At 54.4% G+C, this 18,773-nt stretch overlaps 1 protein-coding gene across 1 annotated transcript in view; it reads left to right on the forward strand.

Annotated features, from left to right (window-relative positions):
- Nucleotides 1-16,196, forward strand: part of ggcx (gamma-glutamyl carboxylase) — a 41,724-nt gene extending 25,528 nt beyond the window's left edge. Inside the window, exons 8-15 of the mRNA XM_038785507.1 lie at nt 780-1,072; nt 5,194-5,325; nt 9,371-9,522; nt 10,655-10,824; nt 13,463-13,593; nt 14,667-14,814; nt 15,584-15,779; nt 15,936-16,196. Coding sequence (XP_038641435.1) covers nt 780-1,072; nt 5,194-5,325; nt 9,371-9,522; nt 10,655-10,824; nt 13,463-13,593; nt 14,667-14,814; nt 15,584-15,779; nt 15,936-16,092 — 1,379 coding nt within the window. The 3' untranslated portion in view covers nt 16,093-16,196. The remainder of the gene's footprint in view (nt 1-779; nt 1,073-5,193; nt 5,326-9,370; nt 9,523-10,654; nt 10,825-13,462; nt 13,594-14,666; nt 14,815-15,583; nt 15,780-15,935) is intronic.
- Nucleotides 16,197-18,773: the final 2,577 nt, after the last annotated feature.

Consider the following 18,773-nt stretch of genomic DNA (forward strand, 5'->3'; position numbering starts at 1 on the left):
CCAATTAAGAGGCAATTTAGCGTGGCCAATCCACCTACCCTGCATATCTTTGGGTTGTGGGGGCGAAACCCACGCAGACACGGGGAGAATGTGCAAACTCCACACGGACAGTGACCCAGGGCCGGGATCGAACCCGGGTCCTTGGCACCGTGAGGCAGCAGTGCTAACCGCCAGACGACTGGGAGATTTGATGGGGTTCCCAGACCTCGTGAAAGTCAAGTTAATAATTAATCTTTATTAGTGTCACAAGTAGGCTCCCTGGTCGCCACATTCCGGCGCCAGTTCGGGTACACGGAGGGAGAATTCAGAATGTTCAATTCACCCTAACAAGCACGTCTTTCGGGGACTTGTGGGAGGAAACCGGAGCGCCCGGAGGAAACCCACGCAGACACGGGGGGGGGGGGGGGAGAACGTGCAGACTCCGCACAGACAGTGACCCAAGCCGGGAATCGAACCCTGGCGCTGTGGAGCAACGGTGCTAACCACTGTGCCACCGTGCCGCCCATTTCACGGAGCTATTTAAAACCATTGAGACTGCTGGCGGTTCAGGATTCATCTTGCGAGGGCCCTAGCCAGTTGTGTGTGCTGCCTCATGCGGTCAACTTGCCTGTTGATATTGACAGTCACTGATTGCCCTGTGGGATTGTGCCCCAGCAACGTTTAAAGCAGAACGGATGGAAGGAAAATCATCAATTTTAAATGTTACTGCGATTTCCTTTTCTAATCTGACTCTGAGATTGCCCCCCTCTCTCTCTCCCTCTCTCTCTCTCTCTTTTCAGGAATGTTCCCCTACACCATGTTGGCAACGTCTCTGATCTTCTGCCACACCGACTGGCCCAGGGCAATAATCCGGAAGTTCCCGCAGTTCCTGAGGCTCCTGCTTCCGCTCGTCGAGCCGCCCCAGCGGAGCAGCGCGTGTGTGTACCCTGGGGTGGAGCCTGTGCGCAAGGCCGGAAAGCGAGAGGGCGGCAACGGGGGGGCCTTGACTCTTCGGCAGAGCCTGGGGGCCATTTTCACCGTCCTCTATCTCACCGAGCAATTCTTCTTACCCTATTCACATTTCATCACACAGGTAAATTAATATAATGCGCGTATTGCTGACTAGGCCCGGTATTTGTGGCCCATCCCTAATTGCCCCTTGAGAAGGTGGGGGTGAGCCGCCTTCTTGAGCCGCTGCGGGCCGTGTGGTGTAGGTACACCCGCAGTGCTGTTAGGGAGGGAGTTGCAGGATTTTGACCCAGCGACAGTGAAGGAACGGCTGATATATTTCCAAGTCGGGGCGGTGAGCGACTTGGAGGGGAAACTCCAGGTGGTGGGGTTCCCAGGTACCTGCTGCCCTTGTCCTTCTAGATGGTAGAGGCCGTGGGTTTGGAAGGTGCTGCCTAAGGAGGTGAGTTACTCTCCGCAGGATTCCCAGCCTCTGACCTGCTCTGGTAGCCACAGTATTTATATGGCTGGGTCCCAGTTCAGTGTCTGGTCAATGGATGTTGGGAGCGGTGATCGTTGAATTGTGCCTGGTGAAGTGGGGAGAGTTACGGAGGAGCTGTACCCATGTGAGGAGTGACCAAGCTGCTGTATCCTGGCATCATTATCGAGTGGTATGCCCTTTGTCGCGTTTTCAGGCGGTAGTTGTGAAATCAGCGTTCTGGCGTGATTTAGTCAGCTGTCTCTTCCCCCCCCCCCCCCCCCCCCCCCCCCGCCTTTCCGTCACTGTGCTGCCAAAATACATTATAATCCTGAGCCTTGATTGTCCGTGTTGGTCAAAAGGCAGTGGGAGACAGAAATCTTTGAATACTGCCCCTCGTTCGCCTATTCCCCCCCCCCCCCCCCCCCTCCCCCCCACACTGTGATAGGACCATGGCCTCCAGCCTGCCCTGGTGGTGGTGGTGTGTGGTAAGCTGCCCTTACTCAGCCTGGCCACTAGGTGGGAGTGTTTCTCCGAGATTGAGCTTGCTTTCCGAATCTCCGAGTTTAGAGGGATAGCCCTTGACAAGAAACAGGCCATTCGGCCCAGCCGCTCTGTGCTGGTACCTACGCCCCGCACAAGCTGCCTCTTGCCCTGGGCGGCACGGCAGTGCAAGCGGCTAGCACTGTGGCTACACAGCGCCGGGGTCCCGGGTTCGATTCCCGTCTTGGGTCACTGTCTGTGCGGAGTCTGCACGTTCTCCCCCTGTGTGCGCGTGGGTTTCCTCCGGGTGCTCCTGTTTCCTCCCACAAGTCCCGTAAGATGTGCAGGTTGGGTGGATTGGCCGTGCTAAATTGCCCTTAGTGTTCAAAAAGGTTAGGAGGGGTTATTGGGTTATGGGGATAGGGAGGAAGTGAGAGCTTACGTGGGTCGGTGCAGACTCGATGGGCCGAATGGCCTCCTGCACTGTATGTCTATGGACAAATCCTTTTTATTTCCTTTCTCATTCCCCAAGGGGGCATTCCTGCCTCTCTCTGGGTAAAGACTCCTCGATAAATTCGGGATCTCCGAGAATACCTCAATGTCTGACTGCCTCTTCAAACGTGGGTTTGGTTTAAATCTCTGGATCGGTCTTGCCCTCGATGTCCCTCGTTTCCCTGTAGAACAGCCCCGAGGCCGTGAAAGAGACTTCTCCCCCCTGACCAACGGGTGAAAATCTTCATAAATACGTCACAAGGAGGGATAGGGACATCCGTATGAGGAGGAGCAGGAAAAGGCCATCCCAATCCCTCAGGCCTGCATCGCCATTCAATGCGGCAACAGCTGACCCGATTGTCAACCTTAACCTCGCGTTCCTGCCGACCCCTGACCCCCCCCTCCCCACAACCGATGACCTCTCACCCCCCTCGTTAATCGAGAATCTATCTCGCCCTGCCTTAAAAATAATCAACAACGCGGCGCCGAGGACCCGGGTTCGAATCCCGGTCCCGGGTCACTGTCCGTGTGGAGTTTGCACATTCTCCTCATGTCTGCGTGGGTCTCACCCCCACAATCCCAAAGACGTGCAGGGTAGGTGGATTGGCCACGCTAAATGGTCCCTTAATTTGGGAAGCACGGTAGCATTGTGGACAGCACAATCGCTTCACAGCTCCAGGGTCCCAGGTTCGATTCCGGCTTGGGTCACTGTCTGTGAGGAGTCTGCACATCCTCCCCGTGTCTGAGTGGGTTTCCTCCGGGTGCTCCGGTTTCCTCCCACAGTCACAAAGATGTGCAGGTTAGGTGGATTGGCCGTGATAAATTGCCCTTAGTGTCCAAAATTGCCCTTAGTGTTGGGTGGGGTTACTGGGTTATGGGGATAGGGTGGAGGTGTTGACCTTGGGTAGGGTGCTCTTTCCAGGAGCCGGTGCAGACTCGATGGGCCGAATGGCCTCCTTCTGCACTGTAAATTCTATGTAAAAATTTGGGGGGAAAAAAATAACTGGGCACTCTAAATTTATAAAAGACTCCGCTACCACCTCACTTTGAGGAAGAACGTTCCAGAGACTCGCCACCCTTTGAGGAAACAAATATCTCCAAGGTTGTGACAGGTTTGAATAAGGTCAGCTCTTCGCTTTAATGACAATGGCTTATTGTCACGAGTAGGCTTCAATGAAGTTACTGTGAAAAGCCCCTAGTTGCCACATTCCGGCGCCTGTCCGGGGAGGCTGGTACGGGAATCGAACCGTGCTGCTGGCCTGCTTTAAAAGCCAGCGGTTTAGCCGAGTGAGCTAAACCAGCCCCTTAGCTGATGGGACGAGGACTCGGGTTCCAGGTTTTGGGGGAAGGATACGGGGGGTGGAGGGATGTGAGGAGGAATTTTGTTTTCTCCAGCGAGCGGTAATGAGCTGGAACTCGCTGCCCAAGAGGATGCTGGGAGCAGAGAGGATGAACGATTTCAAAAGGCCATTGGTGTTTGAGGGTGTTGCTGCCTTCTGCTGGTGACAACGGGGCAAAACAGACACGACAGGCCTCACAGCAAGCTTTTAATTCAACCACTAAGCTTATTTAAACAGTCATGTAAGTTTCAAGTCTGACAAAATACCACCCGTCGGAGAGCGAGCTTGGCCAGGCTCGCTCTGGAGTGTGTGCACTGTTCTGAGTTTCCAAACTCCAGGGTCCCGTCTTACGAATGTTGATCCCAGCATTATCGCTGCTGAAATCTCAAAAGTCCCTACATTTTACAAGCCTTTTGTTCTTAGTTTATGGTTAATTCATGTAAGCAATCCTTGTAAAACATCGATTATGAGAGAAACTTGCTTTCGCTGTTCCAAAACAGAAGTGTTATCAAGCAAAAAGTCCGGTTGCATCCGTTGGTCTGTCTGCTCCCACGAAATTCATTTTGCTGAAGGCTACAGTTTTTCGCACACACGAGGCCGTTAGCCTCTTTTCCCATCGTGCCTCACTGTTAGCCTCTTTTCCCATCGTGCCTCACTGCTAGCCTCTTTTCCCATCATGCCTCACTGTTAGCCTCTTTTCCCATTGTGCCTCACTGTTAGCCTCTTTTCCCATCATCCCTCACTGTTAGCTTCTTTTCCCATCGTGCCGCACTGGTACCCTGTTTTCCCATCATGACATCTTTCCTACTCAGCAATGGAAAGAAACTGGCTGGGTTACGGGGGTGAAGCAGGTGCAATGGGACTGGCTGGGTTGATCTACACTGTAGATTCTACAGAGAGCAGACATGGACTCAACGGCCAGAATGGGTTCGATTCCGGCCTTGGGTGACTGCCTGTGCGGAGTCTGCACGTTCTCCCCGTGGGTTTCCTCCGGGTGCTCCGGATTCCTCCCACAGTCCAAAGATATGCGGGTTAGGTGGATTGACCATGATAAATTGTCCTTTAGTGTCCACCGGTTAGATGGAGTTATAGGGATAGGGCGGTGGGCGGGGGAGGGGGGGGGGGTGGCAGGGGTGCTCTTTCAGAGGATGAGTGAGACCCAATGGGCCGAATGGCCTCCTTCCGCACTGTAGGAATTCCATGAATGGCCTCCTGTGCTGTCATGACTAAATTGTCGCTGTGAGAGAAACCATTTTTCTGGGCCTTGATTTGAACCCAAAGTGACGAGCAGAAAATCGCGATTTGAACCGAACGATCTGAAGGGGGGGGGGAACCCGTTTACCTTTTGTCAATTCCGCCATTTCAATTTTCCAGCAAAGCCCGGGGCTCCACTTTCCACTTGTGACTACTTGCAAAGCAGAACGGCGACTGTGGTGAGAGGCAGGAGTGGCTAATTTCTGCATCTTCTTTCAGGGCTACAACAACTGGACGAACGGACTGTACGGATATTCCTGGGACATGATGGTCCACAGCAGATACCACCAGCATGCCAAGATCACCTACAAGGATGGAGTAACCGGAGAGACAGGCTACCTAAATCCTGGCGTGAGTTAAAGCAGGCCCGGGGGGGAGGGGGAGAGGGGGGGGAGGAGGAGGGGGGGGGGGGGGGGAGGAGGGGGGGGGAGGAGAGGGGGGGGGAGGAGAGGGGGGGGGAGGAGAGGGGGGGGGAGGAGAGGGGGGGGGGAGGAGAGGGGGGGGGGAGGAGAGGGGGGGGGGAGGAGAGGGGGGGGGGGAGGAGAGGGGGGGGGGGAGGAGAGGGGGGGGAGGAGAGGGGGGGGGGGAGGAGAGGGGGGGGGAGGAGAGGGGGGGGGGGAGGAGAGGGGGGGGGGAGGAGAGGGGGGGGGAGGAGAGGGGGGGGGAGGAGAGGGGGGGGGGAGGAGAGGGGGGGGGAGGAGAGGGGGGGGAGGAGAGGGGGGGGGGGGAGAGGAGGAGAAGGGGGGGAGGAGGAGGAGGGGGGGGAGGAGGAGAAGGGGGGGAGGAGGAGAAGGGGGGGAGGAGGAGAAGGGGGGGAGGAGGAGAAGGGGGGGAGGAGGAGAGGGGGGGGGAGGAGGAGAGGGGGGGGAGGAGGAGGAGGAGGGAGGAGGAGGAGGAGGGGGGGAGAGGAGGAGGAGGAGGGAGGGGGGAGGGAGGGGGGGGAGGGGGAGTGGTGGGGGGGAGGGGGGAGGGGGATGGGGGAGTGGTGGGGGGGAGGGGGGAGGGGGAGGGGGGGGAGTGGTGGGGGGGAGGGGGGAGGGGGAGGGGGGGGAGTGGTGGGGGGGAGGGGGGAGGGGGAGGGGGGTGGTAGGGGGGAGGGGGAGGGGGTGGTAGGGGGGAGGGGTGGGGGAGTGGGGGGGAGTGGTGGGGGGGAGGGGGATGGGGGGAGTGGGGGGGGAGGGGGAGTGGTGGGGGGTAGGGGGATGGGGGGGAGGGGGGAGGGGAGGGGAGGGGGGAGGAGGGGGGGGAGGGGGGAGGGGAGGGGAGGGGAGGGGGGAGGAGGAGGGGGAGGGGGGTAGGGGGGGAGAGTTGTGTAGAACTTTGGTGAGGCCACAGCTAGAGTACTGTGTGCAGTTCTCGTCGCCACTCTATAGGAAGGATGTGATTGCCCTGGAGAGGGAGCAGAGGGGATTCACCAGGATGTTGCCCTGGGCTGGAGCGTTTCAGCTATGGAGAGAGGCTGGTTAGGCCGGGGTTGTTTTCCTTGGAGCAGAGAAGGCTGAGGGGGAACCTGATTGAGGTGGACAACATTATGAGGGACTCGGATAGGGTGGATAGGGAGGAACATTTCCCCTGAGTTGAAGGGTCAGTTATGAGGGGACACAAGTTCAAGGTGAGGGGTGGGAGGGTGAGGGGGGATTTGAGGTCAAACTTTTTTTACCCAGAGGGTAGTGAGGGTCTGGGATGCACGGCCTGGGAGGGGGGGTAGAGGCGGGTTGCCTCACATCCTTTCAAAAGTACCTGGATGAGCAGTTGGCACACCATAACATTCAAGGCTACCGGCCAAGTGCTGACAAATGGGATTGGGTCGGCAGGTCAGGTGTTTTTTATCCGTCGGCGCAGGCTCGAAGGGCCTCTTCTGCCCTGTATTATTCTGCGATATTAAAGATGTTATGTAGACTGCAATTCATTCTTGCCATCTCAGACCCAACTCCGTCCTTATCCGAAGGGGTCAGCACTACCGCCTCCCAGCCCCAGGCACCGGGGTTCAATTCCGGCCTCGGGTGACTGTCTGTGTGGGGAGTCTGCACGTTCTCCCCGTGTCTGCGTGGGTTTCCTCCGGGCGCTCCGGTTTGCTCCCACAGTCCAACGGGTGAGGTGGATTGGCCGTGATAAATTGCCCCACTGTGTCCAAATGTTCGGTGTGGTAACAGTGATGGGGCGGAGGATTGGGCCTAGACAGGGGGCTCTCTCAGAGGGTCAGTGCAGACTCGATAGGCCGAATGGACTCCTGCACTGTACGATTCAACGAAAGCCACTCCATAGTTAACGGGAGTGAGAAGCTAGCTATTTTTTAAATATATCTGCTTTCAGCCTAACCCGCGAGGAGACAGACACCAGTCCTGACTGATAATTCCACAGAGTTTGAAATGAAATGAAAATCGCTTATTGTCACAAGTCGGCTTCAATGAAGTTACTGTGAAAAGCCCCTAGTCGCCACATTCCGGCGCCTGTTCAGGGAGGCCGGTACGGGAATTGAACCCACGCTGCTGGCCTTGTTCTGCATCACAAGCCAGCTGTTTAGCCCACTGTGCGCGAATTACGACTTCCACGTACCTCTGGTCGGGCCCTAAACCTGGTGACTTTTACCCGCTTTCCAGCTGGGGAGAATTCTCGTCATTGTTCTGTGCCACTCAAGGCTAGAGGGCTGCCTTTATTCCCGTAATAACTCAAGGAATAGGCGCAAGAGAAGGCAGTACGGCCCCTTGAGCCCCTCTGCCATTCAATACATAGTTGATCTCCAACAACACTGTTCGACACCATTCAGGAAAAAGCTTTGATCGGCACCCCATTCACTCCCTCCCCCACCGACGCACAGTGGCAGCCGTGTGTACCATCTACAAGATGCACTGCAGCAACTCACCAAGGCTCCTTAGGCAGCACCTTCCAAACCCACGGCCTCTACCATCTAGAAGGACAAGGGCAGCAGATACCTGGGAACCCCACCACCTGGAGGTTCCCCTCCAAGTCACTCACCGCCCCGACGTGGAAATATATCGGCCGTTCCTTCACTGTCGCTGGGTCAAAATCCTGGAACTCCCTCCCTAACAGCACGGTGGATGTCCCTACACCAAACGGACTGCAGCGGCTAAAGAAGGCGGCTCACCCACCACCTTCTCAAGGGGCAATTAGGGATGGGGAACAAATACTGGGCCTAGCCAGCGAGGCGCACGTCCCAGCTGCCCGCCGGGCTCCATATCCCAGAAATCCTAGAGACCGAAAGTATGTCCGTTCCACAGCCTTAAAAGTTTTTCAATGCTTGAGCTTGAGAATTCCAAAGATTCACGCAGACACGGGTGAGAACGTGCAGACTCTGCACACAGTGACCCAAGCCGGGAATCGAACCCGGGTCCCTGGCGCTGTGAAGCAACAGTGCTAACTGTTATGATGTGCAGACACACACATAATGATGTACAGACAGGCAGCTAATGGACACGGAGAACAGGACATGACCAATAAGCAGGCAGGACACTCAGGGGTGGGATCTGACTGTAAAAGACACGAGGCACTCACTCCGCCTCCTTCCACTGATGAACACCTAGAGCAGGGGTGGGCAAACTACGGCCCGCGGGCAAGGTCTTTATGCGGCCCACCAAGTCAATTTTTTTTTTTTTTTTTTTAAATTTTTTTTTAAGGTTAATGGGGGGGGCTGTTGGGTTACTTACTGGTATAGGGTGGATACGTTGACTTGAGTACGGTGATCATTGCTCGGCACAACGTCGAGGGCCGATATGTTCTATATGAGGCGCCCAGAATCATAATCGGGTGAAGTAATTATATTACTTAATATACTATGCGGCCCTTTAAAATTGTGAATTTCTGAATGTGGCCCTTGCACGGAAAAGTTTGCCCACCCCTGACCTAGAGAGTCAGTCAAGGGTGTTGTTACAATGTCACACCTCCAGCACGTGGCTAAGAGCTGGTCTGGTTCAGTCAGAGAGAGTAACCACACTTAAGTTAGCAGAGAGTCGGACTCACAGAGAGCTGTGCTAACTGTGCTATTAGTTCAATAAACCTGATCGAACTAACTTCAAGGTCTGGAGTATCTTTCTGATCTAAGCTGCATCCAGTTGCAGCCAGTGTTAGACCAGTGTACCTAACACGACACTAATCACTGTGCTACTGCGCCGCCCACGTGCAAATGTGCAGGGTAGGTGGACTGGCCACACTAAATTGCCCCTTAATTGGAAAAAATAATTGGGTACTTTAAATTTAAAAAAGAAAATTTGGAAATCCAAGTATACTACATCAACTGGATCCCCTTTATCCATCATACACGACACGTCCTTATAAAGAAAATCTGATTTGTCAATCTCAAATTTCTTTGAGTTAAAAACCTCGTCGACTTTCCCGCCTCTGAACGGTGTGACTAAAAATGTGTCCCTGTCCGATGCAGGTATGGACTCAGAGTCGGCGTTGGAAAGATCATGCAGACATGTTGAAACAGTACTCCACCTGCCTCGCCAGAGAGCTTCGGAAATACAACGTCTCCAATCCTGAGATCTATTTTGACATCTGGGTGTCTATAAACGAAAGGTTTCAGCAGAGGTGAGAACAGGAGTGAAGCCGTGTGACTTCTGTAGATTCAGTACCAGCCGTGACTTCACATCGAGGGCCGAAGGGCCTGTTCTGTGCTGTACTGTTCTATGTTCTATGTCCAATCCATGTCCATTTGCAGCAAATATCGCAACAACGTTCAGTCTCGGGCTGATAAGCGATAAGTAACACAGTGCCAGGCAATGACCATCTCTTAACAGTAGAGAATATAACCTTCCCTTTGACATTCAACGGCATTACCATCCCAGAATCCCCCACTATCAACATCCTGGGGGTTACCATTGACCAGACACTGAACTGGACCCAGCCGTATAAATACTGTGGCTACCAGAGCAGGTCAGAGGCTGGGAATCCTGCGGAGTGTAACTCACCTCCTGACTCCCCCCCCAAAGCCTGTCCACCATCTACAAGGCACAAGTCAGGAGTGTGAGGGAATACTCTCCACTTGCCTGGATGAGTGCAGCTCCCAACAACACTCAAGAAGCTCCACACCATCCAGGACAAAGCAGCCCCGCTTGATCGGCACCCCATCCACAAACATTCACTCCCTCCCCCACCGACGCACAGTGGCAGCCGTGTGTACCATCTACAAGATGCACTGCAGCAACTCACCAAGGCTCCTTAGGCAGCACCTTCCAAACCCACGACCTCTACCATCTAGAAGGACAAGAGCAGCAGATACTTGGGAACCCCACCACCTGGAGGTTCCCCTCCTAGTCACTCACCGCCCCGACTTGGAAATATATCGGCCGTTCCTTCACTGTCGCTGGGTCTAAATCCTGGCACTCCCTCCCTAACAGCACTGTGGGTGTACCTACACCACACGGGCTGCAGCGGCTCAAGAAGGTGGCTCACCCACCCCCTTCTCAAGGGGCGAATAGGGGTGGGCAACAAATGCTGGGCCCGGCCAGCGACAACCGCCTCTCACAAATGAATAATAACAGAAGAGGAGTCGGGTTGCTGACTTGCTGTTGCCCAGTTTAACCTGAGCCGTAGCAGTTATTATTTAGGTGGTTCAGTGTGAGAGTCCACAGGCCCATCATCCAGTTACAAAAGTGGTGTCCCTGTGCGCACTGTTGAAGAGCTGGCTCCTGTTTACGCCACGCTGAATCTTTCTTTCTAGACTCTTTGACCCCCGGGTAGACATTGTGACAGCCGAATGGTCTCCCTTTAAGAAGACATCTTGGCTGATGCCCCAGCTGGTCGATCTCTCTCCCTGGCGATCAAAGTTTAACGAAATTGAGAAAATGTTGGACAATCAGACGAATGTGGTTTTCATTGCAGACTTTCCAGGTAAATTAGAAAACAGGAACGGCGGGGGGTGGGGGGGGGGGGGGTGATGGGAGTAACCAGACAGCAGCAGGCTGTGACGGTTCCCGTGGGTGAATAGTTCTGCACCGCCTGATGGGGCGTCAGTCAGTTCAAAGTCTCCCCTGAAAGACTTGCACCTCCCACACTTCCTCAGTACTGGGCAGCACAAGTGGCTAGCACTGTGGCTTCACAGCGCCAGGGTCCCGGGTTCGATTCCCAGCTTGGGTCACTGTCTGTACGGAGTCTGCACGTCCCCCCCCCCCGTGTCTGCGTGGGTTTCCTCCGGGTGCTCCGGTTTCCTCCCACAGTCCAAAGACGTGCAGGTTAGGTGGATTGGCCGTGATAAATTGCCCTCAGTGACCAAAAAGGTTAGGAGGGGTTATTGGGTTACGGGGATAGGGTGGAAGTGAGTGAGTCGGTGCAGACTCGATGGGCCGAATGGCCTCCTTCTGCACTGTATGTTCTATGTACTGCATTAGAGTGTCGGACGTGATTTTCTAATGCTCGAGTGGGGTCTGAATGGATTGCCCCGTGGGACGGGGACGGGGGGGGGGGGGGGGGGGGGGGACAGGGGGGGGGGTAGCATGGTCTCAATGGGCCGAATGGTCGGCCCCTGTGCCGCAAATGACAGTCACCCAAGGCCAGAATTGAACCCGGGTCCCTGGAGCTGTGAGGCGGTATACAAACTTGACATTCCATTTCCCATCAAGCTCTGATTTTTAACTTGACCAAATTCTCATTCCATTTCCCATTAAGCTCTGATTCTAACTTGAGCCAAACTCTCACTGTGAGGCAGGAGTGTCAACCACGTGCCGCCCAGTTATTCCCAAATCTGTTGAGTCAAGCAGATGGAGTGAGGTGACGTGATTACTGCTGGAAATTGTTTAATGTGTAGATGCACAGACTGCATCCTGGAAACGGTCTCCTTGCTTTTCCCGATCACATGAGGTTCCTGCAATGTCCGTACGTTGGTCAGATTTCCCTGACCTGTCCCTGCGCCTTCACTGGTTTGTAAGGCGAACTAGGCCGACAGCGCGGGTTCAATTCCCCGTACCGGCTGAGGTCATTCCTGAATCCTCCACCGCGCCTCTCACGTGAGGTGTGGTGACCCCTTGGGTTAAATCACCACCAGTCAGCTCCCCCTCCCCCCGGTCCTCTCTCCAAAGGGGAAGCAGCCAATAGCCTCCTGGTACTTTGCGCGACTTTCACATCGTAAACCGGTTATGGCGTCGGAGGCCGTTCAGCGTGTCCCGTCTCCCAATTCAAGAACGCCTCGATCGAATCGCCTCTCAATCCTCCCTTGGAGGAGAACAGGTCCTAGCCTCTCCAATCTGCCCACATAACTGAAACCCCTCATCCCTGGAACCGCTCTCGTGAATCTTCCCCACATCCTGTCTGAGGCCTTGACGGTCTTCTGAAAGTGCGGCGCCCAGAACTGGACCCAGTACTCTAGCCAAGGCCTAACGCAGGTGTCAACCTTAACGATGGGAGATGGCCATTAAATACCGTCATACTGGCCTTCCGTGTCAATTCCACCTTCCTGTGCCATTCCCAATATTCCCAACCTCCGACACATAAGAGCTAGGAGCAGGAGTCGGCCATCTGGCCCCTTGAGCCTGCTCTGGCGTTCAATGAGATCATGGCTGATCTTTTGTGGACTCAGCTCCACTTTCCGGCCCGAACACCATAACCCTTAATCCCTTTATTCTTCAAAAAACTATCTATCTTTACCGTAAAAACATGTAATGAAGGAGCCTCAACTGCTTCACTGGGCAAGGAATTCCATAGATTCACAACCCTTTGGGTGAAGAAGTTCCTCCTAAACTCAGTCCTAAATCTACTTCCCCTTATTTCTTCTTTCACCCACCAGTGGAAACAACCTGCCCGCATCTATCCTATCTATTCCCTTCATAATTTTATATGTTTCTATAAGATCCCCCTCATCCTTCTAAATTCCAACGAGTACAGTCCCAGTCTACTCAACCTCTCCTCGTAATCCAACTCCTTCAGCTCTGGGATTAACCTAGTGAATCTCCTCTGCACACCCTCCAGCGCCAGTACGTCCTTTCTCAGGTAAGGAGACCAAAACTGAACACAATACTCCAGGTTGTTGTTGTGGTATGTACTCCGGGATAACACAGGCTGCAACTCGGTGCAGCTTTGACCAAAAGATACTCCGGACTTTGAAGTAAGTTCAAGGTGATTTATTGAACCATTAGCACAGTTCGCTACGAGTTCGACTCTCCTGCTAACCTTGCTGCAGTAACTCAGTCTCACTAACCAGTCGGCTCTAAGCCACGTGGTGGGTGTGATGCTTCAGATCTGCCCCTGTCCGACTCTCTAAGTGTCGCCTGTGGAAAGAGACAGAGCATGTGTGTCCTGTCCTTATATAATATATATATAAAACACTCCCTAGTCTTAAACTCCATCCTTACAGCAACGAAGGATGAAACGCGTTGGACGGGAAGCGGTCACGAGGAGACTCAGGCACCACCTCAGACGCCCGAGGGGCCGGTTGGGCCTGGTGCCAGGCCAATGTCAGTTGGGGGGGGGGGGGGGGGGGGGGGGGGGGTGGTTTAACCGTTGGATCGCATTGACTCTCCCAAGCCTCTGTTTGAAGGGCTGCACCTGGAGAATTTTGTGAGCGAGGACCTGGGCAACACCAGCATTCAGGTGCTGAAAGGGGAAGTGGCGGTGGAGATCGTGGCCGAGAAGAAAAACTACACCCTGAAGGAGGGTGGAAAGATGCAGGTCAGAGGTCAAGTGTTCTGCCGCACGCGGTATTCCTGAATTATTGTGACAGGAAAAAGGATGAATCTTATCACAAGATTCAGGTGTGACTCACCGAATAGCTTCTGACTTCAGGCACATTCCCGAGTAGGAACGCTGTGTGCGGCCAATTCCCTTAACTGGTTTCAAATCTTTATGCCTGACTACGTCCCCATGAGGGTGGGGAGGGAGATTTGGTCCCAGCGATTGGGGGGGTGGGGGGGGGGGATTTTAGCTCCAAAAGTGAGGTTGATAAAGCTGCAGTTGGTGACCACGAAGGAGGTTCGGGGGGGGGAGATTTGATCGAGGTGGACAAGATGGTGGCGGGGTTTCAGATCAGCTCGACAAAGTGAAGCTGTTCCCGTTACTTGGCACCGGGGTCAGCTCTGCTGCCTCACAGCGCCAGGGACCCGGGTTCCAAGCCATGTGGTGACTGTGCAGAGTCTGCACGTTCTCCCCCCGTGTCTGCGTGGGTTTCCTCCGGGTGCTCCGCTTTCCTCCCGCAGTCCAAAGACGTGCAGGTGAGGTGGATTGGCCGTGATCAACTGCCCCTTAGTGTCCAAAAGGTTAGGAGGGGTTACGGGGATAGGGCGAGTGGCGTGGGCCTAGGTGGGGTGCTCTTTCGGAGAGCCTTAGAATTTACAGTGCAGGAGGAGGCCATTCAGCCCATCGAGTGTGCGCCGGCCCTCGGAACGAGCACCCTACCCAAGCCCACGCCTCCACCCTATTCCCGTAACCCAGCAACCCCTCCTCACCTTTTTTTGGACACTGATGGAAATTTTAACACGGCCAATCCACCTAACCTGAACATCTTTGGACGTGTGGGAGGGAACCGGAGCACCCAGAGGAAACCCACGCAGACACGGGGGAGAACGTGCAGACTCCGCACGGACAGTGACCCAAGGCCGGGAATCGGACCCGGGACCCGGGAGCTGTGAAGCTACTGTGCTAACCACTGTGCTGCCGTGCCGTCGGTGCACCCGATGGGCCGAATGGCCTCCTTCTGTCCAGTAACGTCCCTCTGAACAGAGAGGATCTGACTTTGTGTGTTGCAGCTTCCAGCCGGGGATTACCATCACGTACACACCTTGTCCGGCGAACCCTCGTGTTACATGTACATCTACGTCAATACCACGTTGGTGCAGTTTGAAGAGAATTACACCCGGTTCATGGAGCTGCAGGAGAAGATCAAGAACGGAACTGGTGCGTGCGGAGCCGAATCCTGTGGCGATCGCTGGCCCCAGTTGCTTTTGGGCTGGGGGGGGGGGGGGGGGGGGGTGGAGCCAACATGACCATTCCTGACCCTTTGGCCCCCTACACTTTGCCAAGATAACCATCTCCGATGAATGGCCACTTCCTTACAGCAGTGACTACACGACAAAGTAGGACATTTCCATGTAGGACTTCCTGAGAAATCCCCCCCCCTCGCTCTTTAACGTATAGGTTGTACACATAAACGATTTGGAGGAAAATGTAGCCGGTCTGATTAGTAAGTTTGCGGATGACACCAAGGTTGGTAGAGGGGCAGATAGTATTGAGGGGCGACCTGATAGAGGTCTACAAGATTATGAGGGGCATGGATAGAGTGGATGGGCAGGCACTCTTTCCCAGGGTGGAGGGGTCAGACACCAGGGGGCATAGGTTTAAGGTCCGTGGGGCAAAGTTTAGAGGAGATGTGCGAGGCAGGTTTTTTACACAGAGGGTGGTGAGAGCCTGGAACACGTTGCCAGGGGAGGTTGTGGAAGCCGATACATTAACGGCGTTCAAAAGGCATCTTGACAAACACATGGATAGGATGGGTATAGAGGGATACGGCACAAGGAAGGGCTGAGGGTTGTGGCCAAGGGTGGTATCATGACCAGTACAGGCTTGGAGGGCCGAAGGGCCTGTTCCTGCGCTGTATTGTCCTCAGTGCTAAATATTATGCAGCAGTGCCGAAGGTCAGCTTACCCTTCGCCCTTGTGTTACACAGAAACGGAGGACGTTTTGCCGGAGATACAGATGGCGCTGAATGGCAGCGGCGAGAACCTCAACATCACCGACCCCCTGCTCGCGGCGTTCGTCCGACGCCAGCGGAGGTGGGAGGAGCACGAGAGAAGAAAGAACGCGACGTTGGCGGAGAGGTTTGTCAGATTCGCCCAGAAGAAGCACCAGACATTCCGGAGGAGGTGAGTGTTCCGATCCCCACCTCCCACCGCGACGGGCTCTCCTCGGGAGACCCCACTGTTATTTTGGACGCGGGATGACCCTTTCTTTGTTGCTGACGTTGCTCCGTTGCCATTGCTGACCCACGTTCCTCCACCCCCCCCCCCCCTCCCCTGTAGCATCCTCATGACCGGCTACGCGATACGGAACCTCCTTTTTGGACGACCCCCGATGGAACAGCTAATAGAGGAACTGGATTACGTCGACAAGAAACTCTACGGAAGCGCGGACGCTGAATCCCAGAGGACCAAGCCCGAGGACCACGTCGAACTGTGATCGGCGTACGACCCCGTCACACGACCGAATCTCAAGCTTCTCAAAATCCACCCGCCGCAACAAGACCCAAACTATTTTTTTAAATAAATGTATCTTTACAATTGGTCCTGTCTCGTTTGATCATGCGGGCCTTTACCCAAAGGACCACGGGAACAGGAGTGGGCCATTCAGCCCCTCGAGCCTGTCCCACCATTCAATGGCTGACCTGTGACCTAACTCCTTCCTCTGGAACCTTAATATCTTTGCTTAACAAAAATCTACCTCAGATTGAAAATGAACAACTGATATTGCTTCGACTGCTCTTTGTGGGAGTTCCAAACTGCTACCACCCTTTGAGTGAAGATATTCTTCCCAACATCTCTCCTGAACGGTCCAGCCCTAACTTTTAGACCTTGCCCCCTAGTTTTTGAATCTCCAACCTGTGAAATAGTTTATCTTTATCTATCCTGTCTTTCCCTGTTAATGTGTTCAATACTTCGATCAGATCGCCCCCTAACCTAGATTCTAGCAAGAACAGGTCAAATTTGAGTAATCTCTTCTCGCAACTCAACCCCTGTAATCCGGGTATAATTTTAGTAAACCTACGTTGCACTCCCTCCAATGCTAAAGTATCCTTCCTGAGGTGTGGTGGCCAGAACTGCTCACAGTGGCTCCAAGTGGGGTCTAACCAGGGGGCTGGTAAAGCTGCAGCATAACCCCTGTGTCTGTATATTCCTGAGGTGTGGTGCCCAGAACTGCTCACAGTGACTCCCCAAGTGGGGTCTAACCAGGGGGTTGGTAAAGCTGCAGCATAACCCCTGTCTGTATATTCCTGAGGTGAGGTGCCCAGAACTGCTCACAGTGGCTCCAAGTGGGGTCTAACCAGGGGGCTGGTAAAGCTGCAACATAACCCCTGTGTCTGTATATTCCTGAGGTGTGGTGCCCAGAACTGCTCACAGTGACTCCAAGTGGGGTCTAACCAGGGGGCTGGTAAAACTGCAGCATAACCCCTGTGTCTGTATATTCCTGAGGTGTGGTGGCCAGAACTGCTCACAGTGGCTCCAAGTGGGGTCTAACCAGGGGGCTGGTAAAGCTGCAGCATAACCCCTGTGTCTGTATATTCCTGAGGTGTGGTGGCCAGAACTGCTCACAGTGGCTCCAAGTGGGGTCTAACCAGGGGTTGGTAAAGCTGCAGCATAACCCCTGTGTCTGTATATTCCTGAGGTGAGGTGCCCAGAACTGCTCACAGCGACTCCAAGTGGGGTCTAACCAGGGGTTGGAGCATCCAGAGTTGGGAGCTGCATAATCGGAAATAAAAGCAGAAAATGTTGCAACTACCCAGCATCTGTGGAGAGAGCGAGGCAAGAGTTCATGTTTCAGTTTGATGGTCAGCACGGGGGTAGAAATGGGTTTGAGCAAGCAGAGACGATGGGCTGGATTCTCCGATCCCCGACGACGGAATCGTGCCCGGCGACGGGGCGGAGAATTCCCAAGTACTCCGAAATCTGGGGCGGCCGAAGGGGGGGGGGGGGGACTATTTTGCGGGCTGGGTCGGCGAGCAGCATCCGCCATGAAGCACGGCCGCTGCGGGCCGCCGCTCTGCGCATGCGCGACAACAGACCCGCAATTCTCTAGGACGTATTGGCAGCTAAGGCCACCTTTCTGCTAGCCCCCAGCAAAACGGACAATCGGTGGCCGTTTTGCGCCAGTTTTCTTGCCACCGTTCCCACGCCGGTGGGACCCGATATTTCTCCATAGTCGGAAGACCATTTGGAAGAAGCGCTGAGGTCAGTGAGGGCAGAGAATGTACTCTGGGCAGGGGACCTCAATGTCCACGACCAAGAGATGGTTACTCAACCCAACAACACAAAGATAGGTTGGAAAGTTAACTGTGAAGAGGACGTCATGAGCTGCGAGGAAACACAGATGGCAAATGGAGTTAAAAAGTGGGGAAAATGTGAAATGGTCCAGCTAGGTAGAATAAAAAGCTTATAATCTAAATGGTGAGAGATTGCAGAGGAATCTGGGTGTCCTAGTGCGTGAATCGCTGAAGGTTAATTTGCAAGTACCGCAAGTCATTAGGAAAGTTTAAGACAGCGTTATCGTTTATTGTGAGGGGAATTGATAACCTTGGTCAGGCCGCACTTGGAATATTGCGCACATTTCTGGTCGCCTCACTACCAGAAGGACGTGGAGGCTTTGGAGAGGGTGCAGAGGAGGTTTACCAGGATGTTGCCTGGTCTGGAGGGTGTTAGCTATGTGGAGAGGCTGAATAGACTCGGACTGTTTTCATTAGAAAGACGGAGGTTGAGGGGGACCTGATAGAGGTCTACAAGATTATGAGGGGCATGGAGAGTGGATGGGCAGGGACTCTTTCCCAGGGTGGAGGGGTCAGTCACCAGGGGGCATAGGTTTAAGGTCCGTGGGGCAAAGTTTAGAGGAGATGTGTGAGGCAGGTTCTTTACACAGAGGGTGGTGAGTGCCTGGAACGCGTTGCCAGGGGAGGTTGTGGAAGCAGATACATTAACGGCCTTCAAAAGGCATCTTGACAAACACATGGATAGGATGGGTAGAGAGGGATACGGCACAAGGAAGGGCTGAGGGCTTTGGCCAAGGGTGGGATCATGGCCGGTACAGGCTTGGAGGGCCGAAGGGCCTGTTCCTCTGCTGTATTGTTCTTTGTTCTAAAAGTAGGGAGGTTA

This window comes from Scyliorhinus canicula, chromosome 26 (assembly GCF_902713615.1).
Source record: "Scyliorhinus canicula chromosome 26, sScyCan1.1, whole genome shotgun sequence".
Classification (NCBI taxonomy): domain Eukaryota; kingdom Metazoa; phylum Chordata; class Chondrichthyes; order Carcharhiniformes; family Scyliorhinidae; genus Scyliorhinus; species Scyliorhinus canicula.